The sequence below is a fragment of the Spermophilus citellus genome, assembly GCF_964194105.1.
Source record: "Spermophilus citellus genome assembly, chromosome: 8".
Classification (NCBI taxonomy): domain Eukaryota; kingdom Metazoa; phylum Chordata; class Mammalia; order Rodentia; family Sciuridae; genus Spermophilus; species Spermophilus citellus.
In genome coordinates, this window is record NC_138189.1 from 58,143,210 (window position 1) to 58,171,140 (window position 27,931).

General features: G+C 36.0%; 2 protein-coding genes across 2 annotated transcripts in view; both read left to right on the forward strand.

The window, feature by feature from the left end:
* Positions 1–17,066, forward strand: part of LOC308654681 (afamin-like) — a gene marked incomplete at both ends in the record, with an annotated part of 28,503 nt that extends 11,437 nt beyond the window's left edge. Inside the window, 10 exons of the mRNA XM_081304359.1 lie at positions 103–235; positions 836–933; positions 1,402–1,531; positions 7,284–7,498; positions 10,463–10,595; positions 12,880–12,977; positions 13,874–14,006; positions 14,835–15,055; positions 15,834–15,966; positions 17,046–17,066. Coding sequence (XP_081160485.1) covers positions 103–235; positions 836–933; positions 1,402–1,531; positions 7,284–7,498; positions 10,463–10,595; positions 12,880–12,977; positions 13,874–14,006; positions 14,835–15,055; positions 15,834–15,966; positions 17,046–17,066 — 1,315 coding nt within the window. The remainder of the gene's footprint in view (positions 1–102; positions 236–835; positions 934–1,401; positions 1,532–7,283; positions 7,499–10,462; positions 10,596–12,879; positions 12,978–13,873; positions 14,007–14,834; positions 15,056–15,833; positions 15,967–17,045) is intronic.
* Positions 17,067–21,225: 4,159 nt separating this feature from the next.
* Positions 21,226–27,931, forward strand: part of LOC308654419 (alpha-fetoprotein-like) — a gene marked incomplete at both ends in the record, with an annotated part of 41,815 nt that continues 35,109 nt past the window's right edge. The window contains 6 exons of the mRNA XM_081303798.1: positions 21,226–21,310; positions 22,391–22,441; positions 22,698–22,749; positions 22,890–23,031; positions 24,710–24,921; positions 27,363–27,495. Coding sequence (XP_081159924.1) covers positions 21,226–21,310; positions 22,391–22,441; positions 22,698–22,749; positions 22,890–23,031; positions 24,710–24,921; positions 27,363–27,495 — 675 coding nt within the window. The remainder of the gene's footprint in view (positions 21,311–22,390; positions 22,442–22,697; positions 22,750–22,889; positions 23,032–24,709; positions 24,922–27,362; positions 27,496–27,931) is intronic.

The following is a 27,931-nucleotide window of genomic DNA, read 5'->3' on the forward strand; positions in this document are numbered from 1 at the left end:
TGCAACTCAGGGCCTTGCCCATGTGAGGCAAGTGCTCTACTACTGAGCTATACCCCCACCCCTTCTTCTCTGCCTTAAGAAATATTTTGAACTTTTTCATAGCTACATGCATGAAGTTGCCAGAAGGAACCCCTTTGCCTTTGGCCCTACACTTTTAACTGTTGCTGCTCGCTTTGAGGAAGTGGCAAAAACATGCTGTGAAGAACAACAGAAAGCCAACTGCTTTCAAGCAAAGGTGGGTATTGCATTTTTTCATTAAAGGATAAGGAATAGTCCCACTCCAAGGCTCTGGACACTTAAAATTATAATTGTTTTTTAGAAAAAGAGTTATTTACCATATTCCCATATACCAAGATAGTATCATGGTACACTCACTGATTTAAACCCATTCTCTTTACCCAAGACCCTTGTCAGACAGCCACAAATTTCCAGGTTCTGTGTGCTGGCTTTATTTTCTTTTCAAGTTGAAGGAAAATACTAGTGAGTGAATATCAGGATGAAGGGAACTGTTTATCTTCTATCCTGGACAAACTCTCTTTGACACTTCCTCTTTGGCATTGGAGCCATCACATAGTAGAGATGGCCAAGTTCACAGCATACTGCCCAACCAGGTGAGCACCACACATCCTAGTGAGTTCAGCTATCAGAGACACCAGCCTAACCTTCAGAGTGTACCATAAATGCATATTTCTTTCCCTATGCAAATTTGCCAAAACAAAAATTCGTTAGATTTTCTTCTCTGAACAAACTCTCTAATGATGGAGATGTAGTTTAAAAATAAGAGAATAGGTATATTTTGATTTTGTTTTCAACAGAATTTCCTCTTTTCCTTCAGGCAACACCCATCACACAATATTTAAAAGCAATGTCTTCCTATCAAAAAACTGTCTGTGGGGCCTTTTTGAAATTTGGACCCAAAGTCTTAAACTCTATGTAAGTTCCATACCACTTGTCTTACTTGCGTTTTCTTGCCTGTATCCCATTTTGGTTAAATAATTGATCCTTTTCACTTGTATTCCTCCTAGTTCCACAGAGGTAGGTGAGCACGGATGGCTCAGAACCAGGTCATTAAAACAAGATGAGATAAAACTTGGGAGGAAGGGAGATGCTAAAGAGGCGCCCTTACACAGTGTGTCCTACTGTGATTATGAAAGGAAATATCTCTCTCTGGTCTTTTGTTTGCTTGGATCAAGCAGTGTGCAGGGCAGAAAATATTAGCCTAGGATTTTTTTTATAGTGATCCTACCAATCGTGCAAAATACCATCAGCTGGTAGATAAGGATGCTTGGGCAAACAGTGGTACCAATGGCTTTGGTGTTGTTTATGTTGTATTAACAAAGAACTCGCTATTGTTTTATGGTTGTTCAAATTATTTCAGTGGTTTATCAATTCTCTTTCCAGAAATATTGCTGTATTCAGTCAAAAATTCCCCAAGATTGAATTTAAGGAGCTTACTTCCCTCCTAGAAGATGTTTCTTCCATGTATGACAGATGTTGTGAAGGGGATGTTTTGCAGTGTATTCGTTACCAGGTAAGTATTCTCCAAAAGTAAGTAAAAATGTGATTTGTGACACTCGTGAAATTGTACATATTTCTTAGATAGAGTGTGATATTTCAATAGACATATAAATGCATACTGATTAAATTTGAATGTAGCATTTTCATCTCCTTATCATTTCTTTATGTATAGATGTCTTTAAGCTCTTCTAGATTTTCATAAAATATATATAAATTATTATGAACCATAGTTACCCTAATGAACTGTAGAATACCAGAACTTGTTCTTCTTGCCTAACTATATTTTGGTAGCTGTTCTCTAACCTCCTCTTCCTTGTGCTGCTCCAGTCTCTAGTAATTGCTATTCTACCCCCATCTACTTTGAAATAAAATTTTTAAGCTACCACACTTGAAAGAAAGCACGTGATAATTTTTTTTTGTACCTGGATTATTTCTTTTAGTTAACATAATATTCTCCCGTTTCACCCATTTTGCCATCAATATTTTATGGCTGAATAATATGCCATTGGGTATACAGACCACTTTTTTTTTTAATCTATTCAACTGTCAATAGATACTTCGGTTGGTTCTACACCCTGGCTTTTGTTAAAAGTGTTACGGTAAATGCAGGTGTGCAGGTATCTCTTTGATAAGCCGATTTCATTTCTTTTGAATACAGACCCAGAAGAGCAATAGGTGGATCATATATCTATTGGTAGTTTTTGAGGAATCACCAAAGGGTTCTCTATAATAACTACTAATTTATGTTTTCATCAGAAGTGTATGAGTTCCCTTCTCCCTACATTTTCACCAGCATTTGTTATTTTTGGCTTTTTTTCTGATCATATCCATTTTGACTGCAGTAAGGTGACATCTCATTGTGGTTTTGATCTAAATTCCCCTGACAGTTAGTGATGTTAAGCCCTTTTTCTTATATTCTGGTCATTTGTATTTCTTCTGTTGAGGCATGTCTATTCAGATCATCTGCCTCTTTTTAAACTGGGTTATCTTTTTTCCTATTATTTAATTTTTTAGTTCATTCTCTATTCAGAATGCCAACCCTTTCTCAGATGAATAGTCTGTAAATATCTTCTTACATCCTCAGGTTGTCTCCTTTGCCATGCAGAAGCTTCTTAGTTTGATGAAATTCCATTTCTCTAATTTTGTTGTTGTTGTTGTCTGTGTTTTTGGGTCCTTATTAAAAAAATGACTGTCTATACAGATGTTTTGAATTGTTTTCCTCCAGGAATTTCATAGTTTCAGGTCTTAGATTTAGGTCTTTGATATATTTTTTAGTTGATTTTTATATGGTTAAAGGTAGGAGTCAAGTTTATTTTTTTTTGATATGGATATTTAGTTTCCCCAGCAACATTTATTAAAGAGGATGCTTTTTTTAAAATATGTTTTTGGTACCTTTGCAGAGACTCAATTGGCTGTAGATGTGTGGATTTATTTCTGGGCTTTCTCTTCTAGTCTATTCTATATGTTGGTATCTCGGTTTTTATTCCAGTACAATATTGATTTGGTTACTATAGCTATGTAGTACATTTTGAAGTTAGGAATTGTAATAATTCTATCTGTCTGTCTCTACATGCCTTCCTTCCTTCTTTTTTCCTTGTTCATGTTCATTTCTTTCTTCCTTCCTTCTAATTGACAAGTAAAAATGTGTGCATTTATGGTATAGAATATATTTTGATATATGTATACATTGTGTAATGTAAATAAAACTATTAGCATATGCATCTTTTTATACACTTATCTTTTCTGAGGTAAAAACACTTTAAATCTACTTTCTTAGCAAATTTCAAATGTTTAATATACTTTATTAACAATAGTCACCATGATATATAATAGATCTCTTGAACTTACTCTTCCTGTTGAACTGAAATTTTGTGTCCTTTGAGCAACATCTCTCCAACATCTGCCTCTCACCATCTGGTAACCATTAAAGTGGTTTTATAAGAGAATGTATTGGCAAACATCTTGTTGGCATGTTTTAAATTGTCTATGAAATCAAAGGTAACACAATTTCATGAAAAAATATACTGATTTCTGCTTCAGGGAAATTAGGCTTTGTCATAGTGAATTTAGTTTAATTGTTTTAGACTCTAGTGAAGATAGTATTTTAATTAAATAACATGAATTTCAGGATATTGAGAAATATCCCTTTTGTTTTAAGCAATGGAGAGCAGACTTTCCCAAGAATTATTTTATTCCCAACAGTATTGCAGTTAAAGGAATCTCACTAGTGTTTATTTTTTGTGGTGTTTTGTTGCTTATGGAAATGTGGGATTTATAAAGTTAAGTTTCAAGTACTAAATTAGGACATAATTAAAAATTTCTGTGAAGCTTAGAACTAAAACTAAGATATTGTATTGGGTTTCAAATGAGCCTCTCTTTAATGTCTTTATAGAGAAATAAAAGGAATTCAATTATTGTTAATTGAAAATAGAAGTAGATTCTCAGAGAATAATGATGCTGCTCCCGGGATGCTGATGGCCTCAGCTGAGATCTGAATGTGGGGAGTGGTGCCCTAGTTCTGTGTGGTTTATTAGGAATATGGTGCCAGACCCCATTCCACTTTTTGCCTCAACCCCCAATTTCATCCATTCCTTACCCTCAATGTTCACCAAAAGATTCCAGGCAATGAGAATAATTTGAGTAGAGGCAGGGAGACCTGAAACAGCCTGTGAGCCTGGATCAGAGTAAGAAGAATGTACAGCATTATTCTGGAGAATCTGGAGAGGATCAGGGGCCAGATTAGATTTTTTTTTCTTTCTTTTGTGGTGAATATTAACTACACAGCACAGTGGGTTTCATTGTTGTATATTCAAACATGAGTCTGATTTGATCAATTTCATTTCCCCATTGCCTTCTCTTAGCCTCCCCTATCCCTTTCCTCTACACCAGTAGTGTCTTTTCTATATTCATGATGACTTTCTTGGTTTTTTTCCTTCCTTAACTTCCACATATGAGAGAAATCATGTATTACTTGTCTTTCTAAATCCTATTTATTTCACCTAACATAATGATCATTAGTTCCAGTCGCTGTCCTGCAAATGACATAAACTTATTTGTGTCCTCTTTGTGGCTGAAAAATGCTTCATTGTGTATATATACCACATTTTTTTTTATTCCAGTCATCTGTTGATGGGTATCTGGGCTAATTCTACAAATTGGCTATTGTGAACTGTGTCACAGTAAACATGAGTATGAAGGCATTTGTAAAACATGCTGACTTTAATTCTTTCAGATGAATTAAAGGAGTGGGAAAGCTCCATCATATGATAGTTCTATTTTTAGTTTTTTGAGGAACCTTGTACTGATTTTCATGGTGGCTGTCCTAATTTACATTAGTATGTAAGTATTTCCTACACATCATTGACAGAATTTATTCCTTTTTATACTCTTGATGATAGCCAATCTGATTGGGATGATTTGGAATCTCAATGTAACTGTGATTTGCATTTAAAAGTATTGGCCATTCATACATTTTGGAGAAATTTGTTCAGTTCATTTGTCCGTTTATTGAGTGGGTTTTATTTTGCTTTTAGTGTTAAGGTTTTTGGACTTCTTTATGTATTCTGAATATGAATCCTGTCAGAACAGTAGCAGGCAAAGGTTTTTTCCCATTCTATAGGCTCTCTCTTCACTCTGTCAATTGTTTCCTTTGCGGTGGAGAAGTTTGTAATTTGATGACATCCCATTTATCAATTCTTGCTGATATTTCCTGAGTTATAGGACCCCTGTTTATGAAATTATTGCCTGTTCTTATATCTTGAAGTGTTTCCGTGTTTTGTTCTAGTGGTTTTCAAAGTTTCAGGTCTTATACTTAGGTCTTAGATCCATTTTGAATAGACATTAGTACAGGATGAGATCTACATATGGATATTCAGTTTTCCCAGCACCATTTGTTAAAGGGGCTTCTCCAATTTTATGTTTTGGTATTTTTTTCCAGAATCAAATGACTATAGCTGCATGGGTTTAATTGCAACTTTATTCTACCCTATTGCTCTAGATGTTTGTTTTTATGGCAATATCATGCTGCTTTTGTCACTATAGCTCTGTAGTATATTTTGAAATTGGGCGTTGTGATGTCTTGGGTATTGCTCTTTTTGCTCATGAGTTCTTTGGATATTCTGGGTCTTTAGTTCTGTGTGGAAGGTTATTTGTATTTTGAGGCAGATTGCATTGAATCTGAAGATTGCCTTTAGTCCACTTTAACAATGTTAATTTTGTGTATCTATGAATATAGGAGGTCTTTCCATTTTCTAGCCTCTTCTTTAATTTTTTTTCTGGTGTTCTGCAATTGTTATTATAGCGGTCTTTCACTTCCTTGGTTAGGTTTACTCCTAGGTATGTATGTATATACACATGTATTTTAGTTACTGTGAATTGTTTTCCTGATTTCTTTCTCAGTAGATTCATTACTGATATATAGAAAAGCATTATATTGTACACATTTTCACTTGTACAATAATTTTGTATCCTGCTACTTTGCTGAATTTGTTTATCAGATCTAAAAGTCTTCTAGTAGGGTCTTTAGGATCTTCTAAGTGTAGGATCATGTCAGCAGCAAATAGGGATACTTTATTTCTTCCTTTTTCTACCCCTTTAATTTCTTTCTCTTACCTAATTGCTCCAGCTAAAATTTCAAGTTTGGTATTGGTGAGGAGTAGGAAGTGATTGCAGAAGAAACACTTTCAGTGTTCCCTCATTCAGTATGATGCTGGCTTTGAGTTTGTCATATATAGTTGAGGTGAGATGCTCCTGTCCCTAGTTTCTTCAGGGCTTTTATCATGAAAGTGTGTTGAATTTTATCGAAGTTTTTTTCTGCATCTACAGAGAGAATCATTTGAATTTTGTCCTCCATTCTATTTATGTGTTTTATTACATTTGTTAACTTGCAAATGTCAAATCATCATTGCATCCATGGAATGAAATCAAACTGATCATGTGTCAATGTTTTAATGTGTTTCTGAATTCAGTCTGCAAATATTTATTGAGGATTTTTATATTTGAGTTCACCAGAGATTATCCAACTAATGTGCAAATAAAATAACCTCACCCTTTCCCTAACTTCCAAACTTTATGTAGAGGTCAGAATTGGGATGAAGAATATGGATAAAAGACAAGAGTAAGGTTTACTATTTTGTACATTATTTGATAATTTGAATGATTGATTATTTCAAATTTATAGTATCCATAGAAAGTGATACTATGAGTAGGATAGCTTTTCATATTTGAGAAGTTTTAATTCTGATAATTGCTGTAGTTGTTTATTTGCTTACTATTCTTTCATCCATTTAATCAAATATTTATTGAATTTTGTTATGTGCTTTGCCAAAGAGTCTTAAGCCACAAGAGAAGACCAAGACAATAGTCATTACATTGACATGTCTTTGATGGCCACCATTAAAAGCACATGAAACTTTCATGGAAAAGTGTCAATACTTAGAATATAAAATGCTAACATATCACAGGAGTAGGGGTAAAGTATTAAAAGGTAAGTACTTAACAATAAATGTTAACACACACACAGAGGCACTTTTCATAATTATATTACTTTAAATCCTGAGGAGAATAAAATTTGTGTTAATGTGAAACTTCCCATGTATTAAGTGAATAGAAAATTAAATGAACTCCAGCTATAAAATTAGCTTATGAAGCAATACTAGATATTATGTTCATGATTGATTTTCTATGCAGCCATTCCTTTATGAAGCAAAACCCAGCCCTGAAGAAGCTTTGTAAATAAAGTCATTTCTCATTCTTATTTGTTACAGAGCCAGGTTATGAGCCATATTTGTTCAAAACAAGAATCCATCTCCAGCAAAATCAAAGAGTGCTGTGAAGAGAAAATGCCAGAGCGTGAAGCATGCATAATTAACTCAAGTAAAGATGGTAGACCACAGGATTTATCTCTAAGAGAAGCAAAATTTACTGACAATGAAAATGTGTGTCAAGAAAGAGACACTGACCCAGGCAACTTTTTTGCTGAGTAATATAACTATCTACTAAAATTCATAAGGCAAAAAGAAGAAAACACTATAAGATTTGTTCTATGTAGGCTAATCTGTGTGAAAGGACAAGAAAATTTATAATTCACTGGATATCATGCAATTTTTTTTAAAGTCACAGTTATAACTATAGCGTTTTCACATAGTTAGTTGTATTATTGTAACGGTGGCTAACATATATGGAGTACTTGATATGTGCCAGGCAATACACTAAATATTTATACAGAGTGCCATTTTAATTCTCACCACAATGATATAAAATAAGTAGTTTCTCCCAATTTTTCAGATGAGCTTAAGAAAGAAGTTAAGGGACTTAAGATTCACAGCCATAAATGGCAGAGTGAGGATTTGACCCCAAGAAGTCTGGCCTAAGAAGTTAACTGCCATGTCCTGACACCCCACAGCTGTTAAGGGGAAGTTTAGCGTGGACTAAATCTGAGTTCTGGTTGAGTCACTAGGACAGATTAAATGTTCCATGCTTTAATTTTCATCATATAGAAAGTTCACGTAAGTATATTCATTTAAAGCTATTGGTAATGAAATATCACCCACAGACTTTACTGGGTCTCTGCCTCCAAGATGGCTTCATCTCCAGGGAGTGTGAAATGGGAAGAGAAAATCATACAACTGAATAAGTGCAAAAAATGTCCTTTTTGTTCTGATAGCACTATATGCTAGGTAATGTGGGGATAGAGGAAGAAGTACCAATTGTATCTAGGGACTCTGGAGAGGCTCAGTAGGGAAATGGTACTTGAAGAAATTTTGGCAATCTAGACAGAGAGGGTAGAGCATGGGTTGAAATAAAACCTGCTTGGTGTATACACGACTCTGTAGGGAATCTACAATGAGAAATCAGGGTAGTGAGGTGTAGACGGATCAGATCATGAAGGCATGCTAAGTAACAGGAAGCCCCAGAGGGCTTTTAATGAAGAATCAGAAAAGGCAAAAATCACTTTTATTTTTTAGAAACTGTACCTGGAATATATCCCAGTTTGAGGTTAACGTGACTGGGATAGGTGGTTTCCCCATTCAATGGGAAGGGAGGTGTGAGTGAAGAAATAGGTTTTGTTGGAAAGAAAACACACTTGAGATCTGAGCAGATTGACTGTAGGTGTCTGTGGAGTAATTGAGACTGTCCAGAGATGACCTTACCTGTGAACCTGGAGCTCTGGAATGAAGTCTCCAATTGAAGTTACAGAATGTAATAATGGCTAATGTTTATTGAACGCTTACTAAATTTTAAGGGCTGATCATCTATTAACCAACTGGATTTTCCAAACAACTCTCTGAGTTTAGTGCTCTTTTGTTACCACCATTTTACAAGTGATGAAACAGGCACAGACAGGTTAGATAACTTGTCATACAGCTTATATGTGACAGAGCCAGAATTTCAATGCAAAAAGTTTGGCTACAAACTCTTGCTCTTATTATCATGGTGTTGTTTTGCTTCTCATGACTTATGGGAAGTTAATCAAAATAAAAAGAACAGAGCGATAAGTTATACCTGACGGGTGCTCAATAAATGGGAACAATTATCCTAATCATTGGCATCATTGTTGGCATTCTTGTCACACTTAGTTCATGGCTTATGTCAGGTCTTAAGGGCCCAATTCTCTGAAGGTTAAGCACCAGTCCAGTAGGGGTGGGAATGTATTCCACACATGGGACCAAGAGGACAGATGGGAATCTGGAAAGAATCACTTGGTCATGAAAAACTTTTTTGAGATATTGTTCTCACAAAGCATGGAAGATTTCAAACTTATTTTCATGAATAGGTGAGATTCTTTTAAGAAGAATATTGTGAATAGCATAGCTGAGAAGATAGCTCTATTGAGGAAGAGTTGACTTTTTATAAAAAAAAAATGGAGTAGGCATCTTATGGGATCTGTGGGTCAAATTTTGAAGCTTCCATTAATACAGGTTAAGAATCCCTTAAGTGAAATGCTTGGGACCAGAGGTGTTTTAAATTGTGATTTCTTTCTTTTTTTTTTAAATTTTGGAATACTTTATATACTTATTGAGGTATCTTGGGGTGAGACCCAAGGATAAACATTAAGTCTTAAGATTCATATACGTCTTATACATATAACCTGAAGAAATTTTACACAAGGTTTTTGGTGCAGACGCATTTTGACTGCGACCTATCAGATAGGTCAGGTGTGGAATTTTCCACTGGTGGCTTCATGTTGGAGCTCAAAAAGTTTTGGAGCATTTTGGATTTCAGATTTTCAGATTAAGGATGCTCAACCTGTAGCAAACCAGTCTGGGACTTAGTTCTTCAGCTATAAAATAGTGTCTGCCTTGAGAACTAAGTGAAATAAAGTAAGAATACAAACTCCCGAAAGTGTATCTTTATCTCCTATGTCCAAAACTTGATCCAGGGCATAGTACCTACCAAGACTCAGTGTTAGCCTCATTCCTCTCCCTTCCCACCTTCTCCCCAGGTCACACCCACTGGTATTCTGGGATCCTCCTCATAGACCATGAAAACCACTGCTAGTGATTTAGAGCCAAACGGGTGATTTATCCTGTCATTTGTCAAGTAACAGGTGGGAGTAACAGGAGAAGCTGCTCCTCATCTCTCAGGAAGGCTGCCCTTCCTGAAAAGAAAGCCACCCTGCCCCCATCCCAAGTTTGGAAGGCTGAATGTATTTTCCAACAGAATTCCTCTCAGTGTGTACTTGCAAACGTACTGGTTGCACCATGCAAATTTCTGATACTTTATGAGCTGCATTATGTAATAATTAACTCTAAGAAACTAATAATCCTATCCACTCGAGTTAAAAAAAATGTCTAAAACATAACATGGAAGAGAATTAACCAAACCAGAGGAGGAGCTTAGCATTTGAAAGCAGATTCAGTATTAGATGTGAGTAGCCTAAAAGAAAGTGGGGCTGGATGTTTTTCTCTAAGTTCTAATATATAAAATATTTTACATATCTCAGATTTCTTTATGAATATTCAAGGAGACACCCAGAGCTGTCTACACCAGAGCTTCTAAGAATTGAAAGAGTATATGAGGATCTCCTGGCAGATTGCTGCAACAAAGAAAACCCTCCAGACTGTTACCGTCAGGCGGTGGGTTCCATTGTCACAGGTTCAGAAAAATCTAAAATAAATAAATAAATAAATAAATAAAATGCTTAAAAATCCACATTGAAGTTTTACTTCAGTTTAGGACTGTAAAATGTGATTGACTGACCTGAGTCTATTTTAGATTCAATGTGGATAATCATTGGCCAAAACTACATCATCAATTTGGTTAATATGTTTTAGAGTACTAGTTCAGTCGTAATCCAAAAAACTCTATTTTATCATTTTCTATTTCCACTTTTATTTCTGTGCTCTACTTTATGGATTCCTATTGGATTTTGGTATGAGTTTAAAAGTAATAGATTGTTATAGATGACTAGAAAAGTAGTAAAGATTACAAAGAAAAAGTAAAAAAAAAGAGACTTTCTGATTCTTTCACCAAGAAATACCTATAATTAACATTTACTTTAATCTTTTCTGTACATATAGGTGTGTGTGTGTGTGTGTGTGTGTGTGTGTGTGCACATGCATGCATGTATGTGCCTGTATAAAAACAAGATTGGAATAATTCCTTTATAGGAAACATTTGGACATGCAATTTATTTGGCGTCATAGAAATGTTTGCTATAGATAGTGCTATATTATTTTCCTATTAGGTCACAAAGTCAGTGACTTAAAATGACAGAAATCTCTGTTTCAGGAGGCCAGGAGTCTGAAATGAATCTTACAGGGCTAAAATAAAGCAGTTGAAAGGACCATGTTCCCTCTGAGGCTCTACGGAGAATCTGATCCTTGACTGTCCCAATTTGAACCTTATGGGTCATTAAACGAACTTCAAAATATATATCATTTTAAATAATGGTTTCATATCATAGTGATTTAACTAATTTAACTGCTTTCCTATTTGGTGTAGGCATTGTAAATGTTTAGTTAGGTGTTTTTTTTTTCATTTTGTAAGTGACATAAGTATCTCATTTTATTCATTTTTATTAATTTTTATGAGTTTTGTTAGGATAGATTGTCAGAGGGGAAATTATTGGGTCTAAATATATGGACTATCAAAAAAAATTGAATACAAAATGCCAAGTTACTGTCTAGAAATGCTTTGCCAGCTTATAGTCCCAAAGCAATGCTTGAGTATGCTCATTTCAATTTCATATTTACCAACATTACACATGGAAATTAGCTTCTTAGTCTTATGCATAAAAAATAGGGCTGGGTATGTAGCTCAGTGGTAGAGCGCCTGCCTAAAATGTGCTAGGTTGTAAGTTTGATCCCCATCAAAAAATAAAAAAAATTGAGAGAGATTTATATGTAAAAAATAATAGTTGTATTTTAAGCAAACATTTACTTGATTTTTAAAATTTCATTAGATATTTCCCATATGATTTTAGCTACTACATTTATAAATTTCCTGTGAATAATTTGTTCATGTTTGTTACCCCTACTGAAATTAGATTGTTTTTCATATTAACTAATAGAATCCTTATATATTACAGAAATGTAAGTATCTCACATTCTAAAATTTCTCATTCCTTTGATATGTGCTACTTTTGGTTTTTAAAACTTTTTTCTTTTACATGCAATAAATGTTAGTTTACTGGTTCAAATTTGACAATGAAGTAAGAAGACTGAGTTTTTAAATTCCTGCCCTGTCACTTATTCCTAACAAGGTAGTCTGCTCCTGATTCTTAACCAATCATGGTGCTAGAAAAGCCTCTTTTTAAAGGGTAAAATATTTGTCCCATGGCATTCATATGCTGATATGTAGTTCTTTCTGGTAGTCACTTGAAAGATGTCTAATTTTATGCCATGCAAGAGAGTCCATAAAATATTTGAAGAAGACTGTTGGAGGCCCCTAAGCTCCAAATCCAAATAATGAAAAAAAGATAAAGATAAACATCATTTAAAATGTTCTGCAGTAATGCTTATTTGTTGGTTCATTCCAAGAAAGTCAAATTAATTTTACAAGACCAGTTTCATTTACTTAAAAATGCAGATAACAATTACTCTGGCCATTTGAATTGATAATGTAATATAGTCATTGTCAACATAAAATCTGAATTGTACTTTGAAACTCTTGAAGATCCAAAAAGCGTACAACATGATGAAAATTTTGGACTTTCAAAATTTAGCAAAAAATCTATAATTCAAAAATTCAAATTCTTACACACATGTGTAAAAAGTGCTCTTAATTTAGTGAGTAACATATAATAAGGAGAATCTCAAAATGTTCTGTAAATAGGGAAGCTATTGGACAAGTTGACATAGAGCTTGTGTTTAAATCTTAGATAAAATGTTTGTAACTGTGACTGTTCTTAATTTCCAGGAAGACAAATTCAATGAGACAACTGAGAGGAGCCTCAGGATGGTACAAAAAGAATGTGAACAGTTGAAGAATTTGGGGAAGGATGGCTTGAAATACCAGTAGGTTGCTTAGTCAGTCTTAGTTATGGCAATTTACAAACTCTGAGAAAGAATAAAAACATAAAAGTCAATTGTCACATTAAAGCCTCTATCAGAAATGAGGTTAGAAATGGAAAAAGATACAAGATTCTGGACAATTGATTCTCTGATATTTTATTTTATGTTTGAAGTTGGCTTTCCCACTCCCCAAACAGGGTCTCTGGATTTTGCCTTGTTTGGGAGTAGGATGGAGCACACTAAAGGTCATTACCATGTCCTGAGAAAGAGATGCTTTGCCTAGGATTTAAGCTTATCTTAACTGAGCTTATAGAAATAACTCTGGATTTGCTTAACACTGCAATATTTATTCTTTCAGTGCATTCATGAGTAATATGCAATTAATTCTGATTTTCTTAGTTATCATGGAGTGCAGTTTTTGTTGATAGCGAACATCTTCAAAACAAAACATTTTTAAAAAATATGACTTCCCTATTTCTGCCATCTTGCTGTTAGCTGAGAATTCAAACCCAGTGGATTAAAGATCTTATTTTCCTTCATCTCATTGCCAACACGTGTCTATCAGTTTCTCCCGTTAATACTTACTGACTACACAAAAGATTTCAAGCAGGATTTTCACTTACAAGCCAAGGTATTTGCTGCCATGGAGCTCTACAGGGGAGACAAGACAGGCAGATCTAAGAGCTTCTGAGATGACCATGAAATAAGAAAGGGAGAAAAAATGCAGAGATATAGGAGGCAAGGTTGAGGAAGATGGAGAGTGAGGAGACATTTCTCTACCATTTTCTGAGAGCAGGGAGCACATTGTACTTAATTTCAATTACCTTGAAGGGTCTGGGTCTCAGTGGCTCTTCCAGGGACAATGGGAACCTGCTTTTGCTCAATGTATGTTTTTTCAGCTCCCTTATCGAGCTCACAAAGATAGCCCCCCAGCTCTCCACTGAAGAACTGATCTCTCTTGGCAAGGAAATGGTGACAGCTTTGACCACCTGCTGTACATTAAGTGAGGAGTTTGCCTGTGTTGATAATTTGGTGAGCATGGCCCATACATCTGAAATTGATTCTCGTGCATGTATGAGTTTATTGGGATGAACCCAACTACCAAGTACAATCATAAAGCTCCAATAAAAAATAAATAAATAAAACAAAAAATTTTTTAAAGTAAGAAAAAATATTTCTACTTACCAATTGGTAGTGGTTTGTCTACTTTCTTCTCTTCCTTGTTTTCAACATTGTTGAGCAAGTAATGTCAAGTCCTCCTTTTGGCTTATCGTGTGAAGACCCTAAGAAGCAAAAGAGAATGTCTTAAATATTTTTCAAGGATTCTCTAAATTATTTTGCTATTTCTTATTTATCTGAGAAGTGATTTGTTACAGTAAATGTTCTAGGAATCACAATATTATTTCAAAATGATGCAGGGAACATTATAATTTTAAGTACTGATATAAATTCTCGTTTTTGCTCTAAGAGGAAGAGTTCTGAAAGAGATCTGCTACTTCCAGCCCAACCCTTTTAGGCCTGGGAAGGAATGTACCCAGCAAGGGAACATAAACAAGGAACACAATGTTTGCTAACCACTTTCTGCTGGCTGACTGAAGTTCTCAGCTTACAATTAAAAGTTTGTTACCAAGAAATTAATCTGTATGCATCCTAACTGATGTCCTTTGAATTCTTGTTATAATGTCACTTAGGACCCCAGGCTTCACTTTTGTTTGGATATAAGATAGTGTTTTGAGATCCTGTGTCTTCTGAGTGAAGTTCACAGTGATCATGGAGCTTATAACTCCTCATCTAATCATATTTTTCAAAACTCCATCAGTATTTGAAGTCATATCTGAGTTTCAATTCTCATTGGTGCAGGCAGATTTAGTTCTTGGAGAATTATGTGGAATAAATAAAAATCGAACCATCAACCCTGCTGTGGACCACTGTTGTAAAGCAAACTTTGCCTTCAGAAGGCTCTGCTTCAAAGAATTGAAAGGTGATGAAATGTATGAGCCACCCAGCTCTCAAGGTTTCTTTACCTCTTGTGTGGACTGGTGTCAGGCTCAGAATGAGAAGCTTCAAAGAAAGAAAGACAGGTATGAACATGCTCTTCTATGCATCTTTTTTTTTTTTTTTCAGCCTGGGGATACACCATGCATCTTGGAGAAGGTTTATTGTAATGGATTATGTGCTTTTGGTATGCCTTCCACTAAACCGTCTACTCTCTCCTATTCAGAAAAACACCAGTGCATATTTACTGTCATTGTTTATAATCTGGTTTTGTCTTTCCTCTGCTAGACACTTGGAGTGCTTAGCAGACTGTTTGGCAATGTGGGCTGGGGCAATTAGCAAAACGCCCATGGACAGGTTCACAACTAATTGTGTTTTCTTAAGAGAATGGCATGAATATTTGTCTTGAGTATTTTACTTAATGATTGAAAAAAGGAGGGGCCCTAAAGGAATTTTATTTTCATTCTTCAAGGTGACACTTTAAATGCCAATAAATAAGACCCGTTTTTAAATTTATTTACACAATATCTGTATAAAACATAGTGGAAATGACTTTGCTGCTGGGGAAGGGAGATTAGAGTTATTTTGGAGATAGATTTTTCTAGAAAAATCACGTATAGTAATTTATTTTTTAGTTCTGTTCATATTTTATACTATTTTGCTTGTAGCTCCATAACCCTCCAAAGAATCCATATTGTACTTTTAATGGGAAAGTTTAAAAGCCCTTTTCAAAAATGGGATATTTTAGCTCTTTATATTTATTCAAGTTGAGATGCCCAAGGTCTGCAATTCTCTAACAAACATTTTGGAAGAGTGTCAAGAAAAAATTGTGAATTAATTCTGTTTGATTTCTTTGGGCCATAGATTTCTTGTCAATTTGGTGAAGCTCAAGCCTGGACTCACCTATGAGGAGCTGCAGTCTTTGTTTACGAGTTTCACTAATATGGCAGAGAAATGCTGCAAAATGCAGGAGCCAGAAGCCTGTTTTCTTGAAGAGGTAGTATATTTCTTTCCCACTGAGATGCAACTGGTGTCTCTGGTCAAATAAAATTTAAAAAGTATGACTCTGTGTCCACTATGCAATGTCTCTGAGTCCTGTGTTTGACAGCACAGGTGCTGTCTAGCTCACCTGCAGACACCTCTCTGGTTCAGGTGTTGGGTACTGTCTCCTCCATGAGCACATGGTGGAAGAATAGCTGTCAGGAAAACCAGGGTTCTAATCCCTGCAGCTTTGGTCATATCATTCAAACTGAATTTCAGGTCACCATATGTAAATGGATGGGTGATAACTGTCCTTGAGTTATACCATTGGTCCTTGCCCTCCTGTTTGAAATCACTCACCATCTTAATAAAACAGAGTCAAGGTGACCTACAAAGGAAATCCTTATCCACTTCAAAGGGAGGAGAGCAGGAAGGGTATGAGAAAGCAAAGCCTTGCAGAGGTGACTGGCTCACCTTCGTGGGTCTTCCGACATCCCTCAGTTTAGAGCACATAAGGGAGAGGAAGGGGAGCGAGTGCGGGTGGGGGTGTCCCCTGCTTCCTCTCACTTTAGTGACTGTGGTGTCTCAGCAACTACTGTGGTATGAACCTTGGTTACCCATGAATGTGAGCTGCAGTGGATGGCACCCTGGAAGGGCCTGTTCCTTGTACTCAAAATCTCCTTTCTTCTTATCTCTGCTCCTGTAACACCCATTCCACTTCAAAACTCACAGTTCATATACAGGAACACACCACATACATCTTTCATTCTGGTTGAGATCCATCTACTGAGTACATTTTTGGTATAAATTATCAGATTTAAAAAAATATGCTTAATTTAACTAAGAGGATATTGATTGGATCTAGCATTTCCCTGAATGTGTATATTAGGTCCAAGTAAAGAAAATAATGAATGTATTAGCAGTTCATGAAAGACCTTGAGTGTCTGTCCTCAAGTTGTCCTCTATCTTCCTATATAATGTAGAAGTGATTTAAATTTCTATTTTAAAATTTAAGATAACATACTTTTCTAAATTTAGATATTAGTATCTTAACCTTTTCTTCCTATATGTTTTTATTTCTGTTTTCCATTGCAGGGTCTCAAAATTGGCAACTGAAGTCAGGCTGCCTGAGAAACATGAAGTTAAAAGCACCAGAGGTAATCCCTTCTGTCTCAATCAAAGGTCAGAAGTACTTGTAGCTAATTCATTCTCCCTGGCTTTACCCCCTCATGCTTCAGTGTCTACTTGGGGTTCATTCTACATGGCCTGGAGCTCATAATCCCAAGATGGATCTTGCAATATTTCTCCGGTGTCACTCACTCTTTTTTTTTTTTTAAGAGAGAGGGAGAGAGAGAGAGAGAGAGAGAGAGAGAGAGAGAGAGAGAGAGAGACAGAGAATTTTAATATTTATTCTTTAGTTATCGGCGGACACAACATCTTTGTTTTGTATGTGGTGCTGAGGATCGAACCCGGGCCGCACGCATGCCAGGCAAGCGTGCTACCGCTTAAGCCACATCCCCAGCCCCGTCACTCACTCTTTTGCGGGTAGTAATGCTACATCTGTGCCAGCACTTTTCACAACAGCTGAACAGCAACCACTCCTCTGCCTTTCTGCTAATGCATTCAGTTGTCTGGATGATTGAATTTTTGAATGTTGATATAAGGGGGAGACAAATCCTTGAGGGTTGGCCTGGACACACAAGCCTTGGTAAACCCTCTTCCAAGAATCCTTTTTGAGAGTCTCAATAAGATATGTTGAATTGAGATATAATTGACATGCAAACCAATGATGCTTTTCTTATGCAGTTTATTTAAGACTCATTATACAAACTTTTGGAATAAAATGTTGCATAGATACAGCAATATTATAAAAATCTCAAGAAAGAGAGACCTGAATCCCAATGAAGGTGGGTTTGCAACCACTAGAGGCAACACATGACTACCACTAACTGTTTTATTGAATACATGACTTTCCATCACCCAAGTTTATAACATTTTATATTCTTTTGATGTTTAAAACACTGTGTTTTCTTTTCAGCAAAGATCAACTTATGGGCTTCCTATCTGTCCTGTGGTAAATTCCCTTTTCTGAGAAGAATGAAGTAAAAGGATTCTTCTGTAACCTTTACTTGAAATCATGTTATTGTGGCAAGCAATAAAACAAAATTGTGAAGTTGTTTCTCAGACTGATGTCGTCTATCAATGTGACCCAAATCAAGCAATCATGATTCATTTATTCTATCAACACTGTTTGCACACTGGCCTCACCTGCCCTATTCCCTGGAAGTCAGAACTCTCTAGAGGCTCTGGGTGGGCAGAGTGCTCACAGCTTCCTCCTTGCCAGGGCTGGAAGGAAATGGCCCTCGAGGGCTTGCACCTTTACTGCTGCAGCTGCTGCTTCTACTCACAGCCAGCATTTATTCAATCTTTTCAATTATTAAACATTGTTATAGGTACTTCACATGATGATGTCATTGGTCACAACCACTGTATTAGTAGGTTTTATTTTACACACAGGAAACCTGAGATTTGGGAAGATAAAATAATCTGCTCAATGTGATATGACTAGTAATTGGCAGAACCAAGATTTGGGTCTGTTTCCTCTAATATTGGTAACTGCTGTCCACACCTCCTCAGTATGCCATGTGGCATGCCTTAAAAATGTGTTATTTAGAGAGGGGCAGGGGCATTCAAATCACCAACAATTGTAGTGCTTTGTTCATCTATTCAACATTGAAATCATTATGGGTTGGAGCTATAAGTGCTTGACAGTACTGTCAGTGGAGAGGGGAACTCAAGAAATGAAGGATGATTAGGAGTTCATGGCCTGTTTTCCTGACTGTTCTCTGAACTTACGGCTTCTAGTGGTTCAGAGTCTAAAATTAAAGAACATGACCATTTAATAGATCACATGAGGACATTCAAAAATTTCTTTTGGTATAGTATTTAGGACATATTCTTATCCATTTCAACTAATATTTATTGGAATCTCATTGTATGGCAGACACTGTGGATACAAACGTGAATCAGATGGACATAGTCCCTTTGTTTTGCTGAGTGGAGGAGAAGGTGGTCACCTATGATGTCAGAGAAATGAGAAAGGACTCTGCTGTGGGACACACTGCATAGGAATTGAGATGAGGATGCAGGATAGAATCTTCAAGTTCCTAGTGCTGCAGACTTGTTGCAGGGCCCAGAGAAGTTCCTTACACTCTCTGACCTCCATTTCCTTGTGCAGAGTGGGATAATAACCACCACATTGCAAAGGCTTTGGATAAAGTAATTAAATTCCTATTTAACTTGTTACATTGGTCAGCGGGTGATTGGTGAAAAACTCATGAAGCTATTTTGTTCTTTGATCTTTTCTCTAAACACTCATTAACTGGGGAGAATAAGGAAGAAAGTAGAAACAATAGATGATAGGTTTAATAAACAGAAATGAAACAGCAGAGTACAGTTAGATGATTCAATTTAATACTTAATGTTGGATTCTGCTTTATTGGATTCTAATAAGAGAAGCAGATATAAAATCTTAGATCCAAGAAACTTCTGCCACCTAACTGTATTATCATAGAGGAACCTACCATACACTTCTATCTCTACTTCCATATCAAGAAACTCACTAATAAATTCAGGTAATCAGTGTGATATGAGGAAAGGAGGGAAAGAAACAGCTTATTCAAAAGACACATTTTGCCTGGAGAAGAGCAGATTTGGAGTGAGGGCAAGTCAAAGTCGTTCTGTATTGCTTGCCCAGAATCCATACCAATGACTAGAACATACCTGGACACAGGAAGTGTTCTATAACTCCAGAGAAGCTTGTATATGTGATGAGCCAAATGGCACAATAGTGAAAGTCAAAACTACCTTCACCTGAGCTGTTACCCCTTAAGGTTCTGGTGAGATGCAGGGATCCTGTCCTAGTCGTTCTAAGATCCTGTTGAATCTGCTTCTATGACTTGAGTAAGAATTATATTTGATTTGCAAATAGTATTTGTTACAAATCATCACTAAGTCTTGCATTTGCTTACCTTCCATTTTTTATCTTAAAGGCCAGCCTGGAGAGCTTCCTTTGTTAATTCTGTGGAATCTGTTGAGTGATGTCACACAAACCAGCTTATTCACTTAAATAATCCCCATGAATTCATTTTCCTAAGGTCTGAAATTCCACGATAAATCACTATCATTAGGGCTTAACACATTTTTGGATCAAAAATCTCATTCTAGTGATTGCAAATGTTTCTGAAATGAGGATCACCATGGAGAATTTGGGTCACTCATTATTTTTTTCAAGGAAAAATTAGTTTATGATGCTTTTTGTCCCTTCAGTGTCAACTCCAGTCCATCAATAGTGGCTGCCCATAGCACTGTGCTCTTATAATTCTAAGGTTGAGCTTGGCTTGGAGGAGAAGAGTTTACTGGTCAGTCACGACCTCGGTAGGTATCAGTCTGACAGTATTCACCCAAAGGATGGAACTAAGTTTAAAAGCTCCATCTGATAGTTCCTGGAGGCTTATAGTAAGAAGTCAAGGGAACAGCTCTAAGGATGAGTGACAGAAGAGACACTGAGCATTAGGACTATTTAGAAGATCCCAGAAAGGATGGTGGAAACTGGTCAAACATAGTTCTTTCCTTGCCAACCTTGGCTTTCTACCACATAGGGCCACCTGTATCCTCAACCAAAAGTTAATATGTTCCAAATCTAAATAACAGATTTGGGGGTTGTTTTCAGGAAAATCTCTCTCTCCCATCCATAGTAAGCATTTAATAAATTAGGTCCCAATTCCTTGGATTTGCTCCCAATGCATGTGGGACTTGAAACTCCTCTTTTTCCAGGGTCTTGTAAATATGCCCAGCATTGACACCTGGGTCCTGACCATTTACTTAAGCTAGGGTAGCACATGTTTACTGTCTCCCTTGACACTTCAGAACTTTGTACGTGTCAATAAGAATTTCTAGGAAAAAAGATATTGCAGACTAGTATTTACCAAAGGTGTTTATTATTTTATTACAAGGCCTGCATTTTGTAATCTTGGAACAAACAAGATAGACATGACTTGTTTTAATATCCAGTAGTCACTAAAGAATGTTATCCATCAATAATATTTCTTCATTGTCATGGATTTCCTCAATTCTCTTTAGGGTCAAAGTGGACTTAGAAAAAATATTAGCCAGAAAAGTTAATTGTTAACAGTCAATCCTCAAAAAGAATATAAATAAATTCTTCATTTCTTTCAAATGACAGAACATCTTCCATAAAGATTCATCTGAAATAATGAAGACTCTTAAACCCATATGTTTTCTTGTTTTCTTCAGCTACATTAAATGTCAAATTCTTCAGACAAGTTTACTACATGCAGGTAGGAAATCCTACTGATAACCTACACATCACATGTGTAAGGCTAAGGCAAGTAGACATAATGACTATGAAAATACACATGGAAAGACTTACTGTCTCAGCAGTCATGCTGTCAGTGGAATTACTGAAAATTGCTGAACATTAGCATGTAGGATGAAGTCAGAAAAAGGAAATGCACCAAGGCAAAACATACAGGAACATCTCACTTTAGCCTTACTTTCACTTTAGGTCAGAGAAGCAAACCAATATTGGAAATTGGATAAAGGAGTTTAGGCAGAGAAATAATATGAATGGTAACAGCAATAACATTATAAGCTTCATTATTCAGTATCTGTTATGTGCCAACCCAATGTTTGGTACTTCACACTTTTATTTAATCTTGACCACCCGATATGATATGTACATTTACAGCTAGAGAAATAAACTCACAGAGCTTAAGATATTTTCTACAAATAGAAGTTGAACTCAGGATAGCTCTCTCCAAAGCTTTTCTCATCTTAATATAGCAAGTAATAATGGTATGTTTATTTAGTAAATAGCTGCCAAGTCCTTTAGAAGCTCTTAGTATAAGAAGGAAGACACTGTTTATGTTAGAGTGGTGGGCAAATCCGAGGTGTAAGACATCTTCTATCAAATTAAGCCTGGCAAGGTGTTAATGTTTACAATTTTGTTTCCCATGCTAATATTTAACTGTGGGTGTGTTAATAACATCTAATTAAAGAGTTTAATAACCAAATCATCAAACTTAATTAACTCAGAAGTGTCAACACAACCATATGCAGCTTATTTGTAGACCAATGATAGAGTTCAGCTATACAATATGTTTGAATATAAATAAATCATTCATAGAAAACAGTTTGAAGACAAGTGAAAACATATTCTGGTCATTCATCTTATTCATTATGGCAATTAAGAATAGATCCAAAAATTTATTATTATGTAAATACAGATTGAAGAATTTAAAGGGAGATTTAAATCTGGAAATTTTCCTCTTTTCTAAATGCCTTAGTCCATCTGGGATGCTATAATAAAATACCATGAATTGAGAGGATTATAAACATCAGAAATTTATTTTTTACAGTACTGGAGTCTGGGAAGTCCAATATCAAGATGTTGGCAGATTCTGGATCTGGTAAGTACTCTTATATTTGTATCTTGTGTAAATTCACTGTATGGTTCATAAATAATGCCTTCTTGCTATGTTCTCACATGGTAGGAAGAAAGAATGAGCTCCTTTGGGCCTTGCTTAAAAGACATTCCCCATTCCCCTTCATGACCTATTAGAAGTCCCCACCTTCAATACCATCTCTCTGAAGGTTAGGATTCAATAAATGAATGTGGGAGTTGCAAGCACCCAGCTCATCAGCAAATAAAATTTTATTTTTCAGCCATGCAGCATCTTAGTACCCAAAATTATGTGGAAGAGCATTTAAAAGACCTGTGAGTTTTATCATTAATATTCTTTTGTTTGAAATTTAAAAATACAGTTTTGGGGCGGGGGTGAAGCAACAGTGATATAATAAAAAACAATAGAGAAAAAGGGTTTGATTCTATCTTTAACAATCACCAATATGTTTCAGTACCAGCATCATGATTGCTCAGTTTCTTCAGAAAGCAACTTATGAAGAAATACAAACTGTGGCTCAACAGTTACTAGATCTTGTGGAAAAGTGCAAGAATTTTAAATCACACGTGTCAGCCGCAGAATGTGCTCATCAGTTGGTAGGTGAATCATAGACTGCTTCTTTTTTTCTCTTTTTAAAACTATATTGTAAACAAGAGGTGTTGCTATGAAGAGAGGGCTGCTATAATTAGGTAGGGGATTGTAAAGCAAGAATATGTAGAGTCACAGCTCAGACATAATCTCTGTAGGTTTATAAACCTACATTTTATCAGTTCATCCTGGGACATCAGATTCTGAGAACCAAACCCTCAAGAGAAGGATTTATACCTTGAGCACAATGTGCTAATTTGTTGGTTGCTCTGACTGAGTCTCTAAGCACTATTATTTGACATCCTCATTTAAAGAATTCTGGGAAATTGGAGTATTAATTATAAAAAGTCTCTGAGAGAACATAAAAAAGAAGAAAGAAGTGAATAATATTACAGACTGCTTTCCCAGTTAGTAAAGAATTGTGGGAATTATTATTGTTTCTTTATAAACTATGTCTCTCTTGTGATAGCAAATTCCCTCAAAATCAGGATTCCCTCAAGAGATTCTTGATAAACACCAACATGGTCTTACAACACACATTTTTTTTCTTTTTACAACACACATTTTGATCCATTATTCTCATGCTAAATAATTTAAAATGTAAACCATTTTTCTTCTTTATCTACATTTTTTTAAACTTCATCTTCTTAAGGCTAAAACCTACCTATATCTTTTTATTGGATTCTGAATAGACAGAAAAGTCATCAGTCTCATTTGAAACACATTTGAAATGAGGTTCTTCTATCAATGTCTCATTTTATAGTGTCACTGTTTTATTGTGATTCCTACTTATTTCCATTTTAAAAGATGACATGTTTCTGCTTTTATCCCTCACATCTGAAAACAAATGTCACTTAAGGTTTACTGAATCCCACACATTTATTGCCACTTAAAAGTATTTGAAAGCTAACCAAAATTATTGTATTTCCATGTGGATATTTGAAAACAAATACACATTGCTTCAAAGTTCATTTCCCAAAATAAGTTCTCATGGAAACAAAACTAAAGAAGTAATGAAAGCTATTTGGAAGTAATGAAAGCTATTTCTTGGCAAATCCTTCTCTTTACGTATATCTTGCCCTTTGAATTTCATTTTGTTAGGATCCACTTTTTAAACTTCCCTTCCCCTAGAGTTACAAATTCTGCATGTACCAGTGCCTTAGACATATGTGAAACTGAAGTAATTGGATGGGAGGACCTCTCCACAGGGCTTGTCTTCCAAAGTACTCAGAGAAACAAAACTATAGACCTTCCTAAGGCTGTTATAAAGCCATTTGAAAAACTCAAGAGTAAGGCTTATGAATGGAAATGTAGTACCAAAGTCACATTCTACTTTAAAGGATGATAAATATAGATGGGTTTTAAAAAATATATATAACTTGCCTAAACATTCTGGCTTACGTTTATTTATTTTAGTAACTCAACTGTTTGAAAATGAAACAATTGCTTTGGAAAAGGGAGAATGAAAAATTCTACTTGGTTAAAGTCCAAATTTGGGAATTTAGACTTAAATTTAGGTTAAAGTCCTCTAACCTAAAAGGCTTCTGCTCAAAAGAGCTGCACCTAGGGACTAGTTTAATGTTATGTACTTAGTTTCTTCTTCTTTATAATAATTTCTTAACTTTCCTGCAGTTAGGAGTGTCAATTACATAGACTCTCCCCTATAAGTCATCATTCTTCCTATAGATGACCAGCTTCCTAGAGCATATTTGTGACAACCAAGGAATGCTTGCCAAACACCTGTTTACTAACTGTTGTAATACAAATAGCACAGCAAGGCTTAAGTGCTTCTTATTCTATAAAAAAGATTATGGAGATCACAAAGATGGATTCCAAAGTCTAAAGCCTGAGATGATCTGTGAAATGGACAAAGAAAATCAAGTGACCATGAAGGAGAGGTAAGCCATCTTTATTTGACATTGTCTTTGAAGGAGAGTATTTTCCAACATTGAAGACAGATTATTTTTTAAATTTAAGTTCCTCTGAGGATACAATGTTTTATTACATGGAATTAAATTAAAAATTTGAGACACTATATATATATATATTTTTTTTTTCTCCCTCATAATGACAATTACTATTCTATTGAACAACAGGACAAAAAAATCTCTTGTGTGAAATAAACGAAAAATGAATAGGACCTATAAGACTAGTCTTCTTGAGAGCTAGATTAGGCAGATCAACAGCAAATGATATTGGAAGGTACAGTCAAAGAGGCAGCCAAGTAGGCAAAACATAATAAACAGGTAGAGACAGAGACCAGGTAATAGGGACCAGCATTAGGGAGGGTCAATGATAAGGAGCAGAGAGGTTATCTGACAAGCATGAAGAAAAAGTCTGTCATTGAGAGCCTAGAAATAAGCAGCAAGTTATAGGTTAGATAGAAATGAGTTTTCAACTTAAAAATCCTGGCTCTGTAATTTCCATGTGGAGTGGATAGCACTCCAGCAAATGTGTTGCTGAGCTCATAATTTGGAGTCCTACTTGGCACAGCATTCATATGATGAGTCTGAAGAGGGTACTAGCAAGCAATTGGGGTTTACAGTCAGAAAAGGACTGGGAAATATGAGACTTTGACTCTCAAAGAATGCAGTTCTGGCTATATTAGTCAAGACAGGCTCAGACATGAAGAATAAGGCAGATGATAGACTGTGGAAACAAAGCAGTGATTTGATTTTAGGTTTTAGACATGCAATCCAGACCAGGCATGAATAGGAGACAGGGAAACTGGATGCTGAGTGGCTTAAACTCCTTTACTTCACCCATATGAGGTAGAAATGCTTCCGGATCTTTCTGAAACTTCAAGAAAGAATTAAATTGCACCAGACATTAGGGAGGAAGGACTCAGGGATAAAGGAGTCAGGCAAGTTCCAGCATGCCTCATGTTAGGGGAGACCAGCTGGGAATCCAAACATGAGCTTAACTACTCATTTATTAAAGTGTTAACATAGGCTATCATTGACCACAGTTTCATGCCCAACAACTGGCCATCTCAAAGAGTCCCTCCTGGCACCGGACTGGGTACACAGCCAGTGCACGGCAGAGCCTAAAGGGTGTTGCAGTCAAGGACGCAGGCCTCTACTGCCATGTGGCTGCTATGCTCACACCCACAGCTGCATCCCTAGTTCAGCTGCCTGTTTCAAGACCTCTTTCTAGAGGACCTTCTGCAGAGGCATTGCCAGTGTACCTCTGCTAAAATCCTGTTACTAAGGAATGAAAGGAGAAAATTGAAGACATTTCTTTACTCTGACTTCTCCATTCTAGCCTTTTCCCTCTTCCTTTTTCTCTTGTTCCAGGATGCCTTTTTTTGGGGACTCCCTCAGGGATGAGCAGACCCCACATCTATGCTGATCTATGCTGATCCTCCTTTTCCCTGGGACATGGGAAAAAATGGGACAGAGGGAAATTGGTACTTTCTTCAATTTAGCCCTTGTTTTTTATGATGCTGGTAAATGATTAAAGGTGTAACTGTTACTTCAATTTTGGCTTCTAGTCATACTTGGCTACTTTGACACCTGATAGCTCAGCTCATTTCAGCTCACCTCAAATCCTGACCATTCTCCTCCACAGTAACTATCTTTCCAACAGAAAGATAGTTAGGAATTTCACAAAGAAATGAATGGTCAAGCTGAGAAGGGGTAGATAGAATACCTATTCATATTTTATCAGCCAGAACTCAGTTTCATGTTCTCAATTTAAGTGGAAGAGAGAGACTGGAAAGGTAGTCTTCCTGTGCACACAGGAAGAGAAAATATATTTGTGTGAGCATCACACCACTTTCTATCTGTAATTTGCCTTTTGTTGAGTATATTTGCATGTGTGTCCAGGTAGGTCTTGAATAAGCCTTGAAGACTAGTAAGAGGAAATGATTATTGGGAATTTAGAAACAAATGAATGCATTGAACAACACACCTTGAAGGGCAATGGTGTTACTCTCATAGTCTAGAAAGGACTTCTGAAAGATCGTAAGAGACTTCTGTGTACCTGTCAATTCTTCTAAATTTAATTCTTATGCAGCACTGTTTACAATTCAGTTTAGACTCTTGAACTTTCTACATTCCACTCTATAAAAAAGTGGGAAGTTATATTACTGAGTTTTCTTTTCCCACAGGCCTTGGTCACTTCATGGGCATTCAAGGAATGTCTGACCAACCTCACAGTGATCTGTCCGTAGTGAAGATGTGAAGCAGTTAAGCAAAGTGTGCTATTTCATCTGAATCACTATGCATTTCTAGAAGTTTCAGGTCAATAAAACGAAATGAATTCTGTTTTTAAGAAATAGTGTCACCATTAATTCTTGAATTCCAAATTATACAATTTTGTGTTTGTCAAATTACAGGTACAGTTATGAAATTTCTAGAAGGCATCCATACTTATATGGACCCACTATCCTGACCATGTCTGCTTGCTACAAAACAGCTATTCAGTCATGTTGTCAAGAGGAAAATAAGACCGAATGCCTGCAGATAAAGGTATAATAGACACGGGCCAACTGCTGTTTAGGGCCTTGCTATGGCAAGTGTGACTCTGGATGAGCAGCATACTCATCCCCTGGCAGCTTGCTAGAAATGCAAAATTGGAAGCTGTTCTCTAGACCTACTAAACCGATTTCATTTTAACAAGATACACAGGTAATTCATCCAATCATTAAGATTTGGGAAGCATACTATAACATAGATGTTACTTCCTAATAAATAATAAATATTTAATATTCCAGCCACTATTCCTGCATAATAAAACACCTCCAAACTTAATAACTCAATAACTATCAGTTAATTATCTCTTATAATTTTGGGGAATAAGGAATTCAGGAAATAGCTCATCTGGAGGTTTTTGGCTCATGATAATTCATGTGGCTTCATTTACATGACATCTGGGACTCTGCAAGCTGAAGCACTGGGCATTGGT